Source organism: Sceloporus undulatus, chromosome 3 (assembly GCF_019175285.1).
Source record: "Sceloporus undulatus isolate JIND9_A2432 ecotype Alabama chromosome 3, SceUnd_v1.1, whole genome shotgun sequence".
Lineage (NCBI taxonomy): Eukaryota > Metazoa > Chordata > Lepidosauria > Squamata > Phrynosomatidae > Sceloporus > Sceloporus undulatus.
Window position 1 is genome coordinate 199,122,619 of NC_056524.1, and position 6,266 is coordinate 199,128,884.

Sequence of the window (6,266 nt, forward strand, 5' to 3'; positions counted from 1 at the left end):
GGGGTCATCATTCTGAACGGTAAAAGTGCATGGATGCAAGAAGCTTTAACATGAGTATAAACAGTAGAGGCAACAGAAACACAAAAGCATTCGTTTGGATCCACAATATTCTGTTACACCATCAGCTCAATTAAACAGAAAAGACAAAATGAAGATTAGATTATCTGATCCCAGATTTTCTGCTTGCCCCCTCTGAACTGGAAGTTATCCAGTTGAAATGCATTCTCTATTTAACCAAGCAATATTACATATTAACTCATGTTTCAGAATAATATAATCCCTAAGTGTTCAGATCACAGTGCAATTTCTGTAGAAAGCATACAAGTGAAAGGTACACACAAAAAAGGCATAAAGGAATCCACTCTCACATTTGAAACTAGCAGAAAGAAATTTCTAGCACAAGCTTTCCTGGACACAATCCACTTCATCATATACAAGTGAATGCTTGCAGTGAAAGACAAGTTATTTTATCCTACAAAGTAAGAGGGCTGCCTGAGGAGTTCTTCCATTTTTTTCAACAGATGTTTCTTCTCTATAGTTGATAATCACCTAGAAAGTCCGCATGTATAGATGAATGGTGTGTGTGTGTGTGTGTGTGTGTGTAGTATGCAGTTAAGTATGGATGGCTTCTGGCCCTTGAAATGAGAGAAACAATGTGAGTGCATTGGGATAAAGTGAGGGCACTCTTGCCTATCTGGCTTCCCAAAGCAAGAACCAAAACACATTTTTCTGTATTATTTAATTGTAGAATAATAACAACAAAAGCAAGTATTTAGCAAACAGTTACTTGGTGACTTAGGGGCTGTACAAACAACTTCTAAGGGGAGGCATGTAGCCTCCCCTTCTTCAGCCAGTCGGGGCTGCAGCAACTTCACGCAAATCCTGCCTTCCGAGGGCACAGAAAGGAGCCATCTAAAGGGTGTCATAGCTGCGGCAGCATGGCTGTATGGCACCCCTTAGGTGCTACGTCATGATACCACACACCATCTGGAGTGGCACGTGGCATCATGGCATTTTGGTGGCATTGTCAAGGGTGTGCATCATCTGGACATGATGCCCTGACTCTGCCCCAAGGCAGACACAAAGTGCCAGTCTGTACAGAGCCTTACTTTTCATAACTGCAGTAACAACAACAACAACAATTTATTTATTTATTTATAGCACAAGGAATCCAGGCAGGTTACAGCAATAAAAATACAGAGAATACAATAAAATACAACACAATAAAATAAGATAAAAGACAGTGATGTAAGTCACAGAATTCACAGCTAGACCTGATGAAACTGGGCCTGTCTTTTTCACTCCCTCCCAGGTCTGATGATGACAGTAGGTATGGAGGGAGGGTTCTTCTTCTTGAGGCAGGAATTTTATTTTAATTACTTTTAATTTAATTCTTCTCGTTAAATTTAAGAAAATAATTGGTGGACAGAGCGACGTACAGAAACTTTATTATTGTGCCTTCGAGTCATTTCTGATTTATGGCAATCCTATCCTGAGCTTTTCTGAGGTTGAGCGTATATGATTCACCCAACCTCACCCAGTGGATTTCCATGGTTGAGCAGGGATTTGAATGCTGGTCTCCAGTCATAGTCCAACACTTAGCATAACATTGCAAACTCTTCCTCTAGGCTTAGTCCTACTTTGGTTAGACCTACTGAAATCTGTGGGTTGGTTCCAAGTATTACAATACCTTAATTAAAAACCCTGAAATTAATGGGTGTAAATTTGTCACCAACTTCAAAATCCACCACATGGATTTAAATGAATTTAAGTATGATGAAATCTGGAACTAGACAAATGAGATCTAGGACCCTATCGCATGGGGTTAAAACAGTGGCTTACCTTTCCCAAATTCAGTGCTAATTTGGGAGGCAGCCATGTCCTATCACACAGAATTCACTGCCAAATCGCTATCTGGGTCCATCCTGGATGCATCCTGGGTCATCTAAGCCACTCTGGAGATCAGTGTTCAAATCCCTGATTAGCTGTGGAAACCCACTGTGTGACTTTGGGTAAGTCATACTCTCTCAGCCTCAGAGGATGGCAATGACAAAAGCCCTTTGAAGAAATTTGCTGAGAAACCCCCATGATAAGGTTGCCTTAAAAGTAAAAAAATGATTTGAAAGCACACATCACCACCAACAGGTATACATATACTTAGATCTGAATCTAACTAACTATCTTTCTATGGATATTTAGAATACACATTGTAATTCTAACACTTAGGTCATATATAAAAATCCTTAAACAATATTAATGAGACCATTTGTTTCTCATGCAGGTGGGCCGCATGGTTCCTTAGGAGTAGATTATGAATTTGAAAAACTCCTATGTAAAATATTTGGAGAAGACTTCATTGAACAATTTAAAATTAAGAGACCTGCTGCCTGGGTTGATCTGATGATAGCCTTTGAATCCCGCAAAAGAGCAGCAGCCCCAGAGCGGACTAACCCACTTAACATTACTCTGCCTTTTTCATTCATTGACTACTACAAGAAATTTCGAGGTCACAGCGTTGAACATGCCTTAAGAAAAAGCAAGTAAGTTGAAATTTAACTAGCTATCCTCTATATACACTTACCTGAGTGTAAGCACCACTAGACTCAATGGGACTTATTTTTGAGTAGACTACAGACTTTCTTGTGTTCTTTGCCACACAGAAACAAAAGGATTGAATCAAAATAAATTCCCTATGATATGCATGTAAACTTGTATTGTATTCCTCAGGCATTCCCTCTGCACGAATGGTTCTCATCTCATCTCCCTTCTTCTCTTACTGCATGAAAATATTCCTTTTATCATGAATTATGCACTGTTTACCTCATCTTTTGCTAGCATAAGCAATCTCAAGGTTGTATCATAAGGATGTGACACCAGATTCTAAAGACTCCTTATCCATCCAGCTTTTCGAAAGAACATCTTTCATTAGTAAGCCATACACATATTTTGGTAGCTAAATAGTGCACATACACTACAGAGTAAAATCAGTTTGATAGCAATTTAACTGCCATAGCTGCATCCTACAGAAAGCTGTGATTTGTAAATTTGGTGAAGTACTTGAAATTCTCTGCTGGAAAGCTCTAGCCTAATCTTTAACATTACTTTAGAAGCAAACTATTTCCCCATGTCTTGTTACAGTGTGGATTTCGTGAAATGGTCATCACAAGGAATGCTGAGGATGAGTCCGGATGCAATGAATGCACTCTTCAAACCCACCATTGATGAAATCATAAACCATCTCAGTAGGTATCATGTAGGGAATTTGTGAAAATTCAATTTCAGCTGATTTTAAAATCAGAATGTACCAATATTTGCACAATCTGTATGTGGGAGAAAGCAAAACTAACAGATTTGCTTATCTCTGTTATCAGGGCAATAAGCTTATACCATTGACTTTCTTGTTTGATAAAGACTAAATGTTCAAAATTCAGGCCACACTTTCAGAATGACTATACTCTGATTTTTATCTTGAGATGATAATGATTTAGGATGAATGTCTGTGTTTCAGTCCAACTCCACCCTGGTTGTTTCTCTTGAGTCACCCAGATATTTCTAGCAGTAGAGTGAAACAATAACCAAGAGGGGAATCACCACACTTGATTCCACGTCCCCACCCCCAAATTTGGAGAGAGACTAATAGAAACAAACAGATTGATGGTATAATCTAGCCAAAGATATAATATTTCACTACCCACTGATTCCAAAGTTAAAATGGTGTAGAATACTGTGGTAAAATACTGACCATAGAGTAACCATAGAGAGCATAGAATAACTTTTCTAGAGTAACTATTCAATGAGAGACAGCATACTGTAGTGATTTGAACATTAGACTATGACTCTGGAAACCAGGGTTCAAATCCTCACTCAGATACGTAGACTCTCTCAGCCTCAGAGGATGGCAATAGCAAACCCCTCTCTGCCAAGAAAACCTTAGGGTCACCATAAATCAGAAATGACTTGAAGGTGCACAGTAATATAATAGCTATTCCCTTTCCATGAATAGGATACTGGCTCACATGATAATGGTTTACCAGGATGATGGTTCACATGATTACAACAGCATAGACCAAAATAGCAGGTCTGCAACCATTGTGACTGCCTTATTCATCACAGCCCCCAGGCTCCATTGCAGTCCATGAAGCTCTGAAGTAGGGTGTTGTACATATTCTGCATAATTTTTAATTGTTCAAGGATTTGAGCAGACAAACAGATTTCATGAAATCTAAAAAATTATGGTTCTTCAGAGGAAAATAATTTCTAACAGAAAATCTGCCCTCACAAAACATCTCCGAGGATGAGACCATGTCACTACTACTGTTTGGGCTTGGCAATATTTTGACAATCTTGCACCAAGGTTCATCTGGCTTATAGTCTCTACTGTTTCATATTTAATTTATTAGTTTTCTCCCTGCTGTACAAAATTACAGCCAGCACCGCATATCCATGGTTTTTTTTATCCATGAATTCAACCATTCATGGTTTGAACATTTTCAAAAAGAATATAAACTCCAAAAAGCAAACCTTAATTTTGCTAATTTTTTATATAAATCACTACACCATGGTATTTAATGGAACTTGAACATCCACAGATGTTGGTGCCCACGATGAATCATGGAACCAAAACCCAGTGGATACCAGGGACCAATTATATTTAACTTTCTGTGCTTTTCTATTTTTATGTTATTGTTGTTGTTGCTGTTGTTGTTGTTGTTGCATTTTGGAGCTTCTCGTGAAAATTTTTAGGAATTTCCACACCGAAAGTTATTTTTAGCAAAGTGCAGTGTTTTGTGCGAACCCATCACCACTGTGTCTTATGCAAAATATATTTTGTGTAACATATGTTTTCAAGGGGAAGAAGACAGGAAAAGTGTAAAAAAAGTAGTTGAACAGAGATGAAAAAATCTGAAGGAAGTTGGCATTTTTTCAACAGGGGATGTCAACATGACCAGACCCTTTTCTTTCCTAAACAAGTAATTTTGTAAATATGTTTTACATCCCTAATAGAAAATAATGCCTGTTCGTTAAACTCTAAGTTATAATTAGTGGTAGAGAAAGAAAAAAAATGTTGCTATTTTCTTTCCTTATTTGATTAACATGGTAGAAAAACTAGCCTTTAAAACACCACAACCGATGTCTATTTGTAAAAAAACATTTCACACCACTAATATGCCTTTTAAAAGGGTCAAGATTTTTAGCTTTAAATCTCATTTTATAATTTCTACATTCTCTTGAAACATTATTTGAGACGGGAAGAATAGTTTCAGGTGCCAAATGAGATTTTAGGCCAGACTTCAAGCACAATCCAGTGCCATCTAAATGCTTTGAACTGCAGCTTCCATCAGCTGTAGGCAGTATGGTCAATGCCTAGGAATGGGTATTCTGGTCTAAACATCTGGATGGCCCCTGGCTGATTAAGGATATCATAAGCCAAATGATTTACAACAGTGTCATCTTCCTATATATGAGGGAGCATCTGGCCCCTCCTGATTCATTTGCTCTACCATTTTGTAAGCAGGTGTACATATATAAGCATAAACACTTGTCTTTTTTAAAGCATTCTTCTCACAAGATTACATTTGAAGATTTTGTCATTAGGATCTTTTCTGGTTGGTCCTTCTAAAATATATTGTTTTTCTGACCTGTGGGTTTTTCTCTCTGCTAAGGTGATCTATTTGAAAAGCCTGAAGTAACTAACGTGAAGTTCCTGTTCCTAGTGGGTGGATTTGCTGAAGCTCCACTACTTCAACAAGCTGTCCAAAATGCCTTTGGCTCCAAATGTCGAATAATCATTCCACAAGATGTGGGCCTCACTATCCTGAAGGGAGCAGTGCTTTTTGGTCTAGATCCTGCAGTCATTAAGGTGCGCCGTTCCCCCCTGACCTATGGGGTGGGAGTCCTGAATCGTTACGTGGAAGGGAAGCACCCTCCAGAAAAGCTGCTAGTTAAAGATGGCACCCGCTGGTGCACTGACGTCTTTGACAAATTTATCTCTGCTGACCAGTCAGTGTCTCTTGGCGAGACTGTGTCACGCAGTTATACTCCTGCCAAGCCTTCACAACTGGTCATCGTGATCAACATCTACAGTTCAGAACATGATAATGTGAGTTTCATCACCGAGCCAGGAGTGAAAAAGTGTGGCACACTCCGCCTGGATCTCACAGGAACTGATATCAATGTGCCAAGCCGAAGAGAAATCAAAACACTAATGCAGTTTGGGGACACTGAGATTAAAGCCATGGCAGTTGATGTTGCCACCTCGAAAAGTG

The 6,266-nt window shown here is 38.8% G+C and overlaps 1 protein-coding gene across 1 annotated transcript in view; it reads left to right on the plus strand.

The window, feature by feature from the left end:
- Positions 1–6,266, plus strand: part of HSPA12A (heat shock protein family A (Hsp70) member 12A) — a 72,080-nt gene that overhangs the window by 61,926 nt on the left and 3,888 nt on the right. The window contains 3 exon segments of the mRNA XM_042460511.1: positions 2,282–2,540; positions 3,139–3,242; positions 5,664–6,265. Coding sequence (XP_042316445.1) covers positions 2,282–2,540; positions 3,139–3,242; positions 5,664–6,265 — 965 coding nt within the window.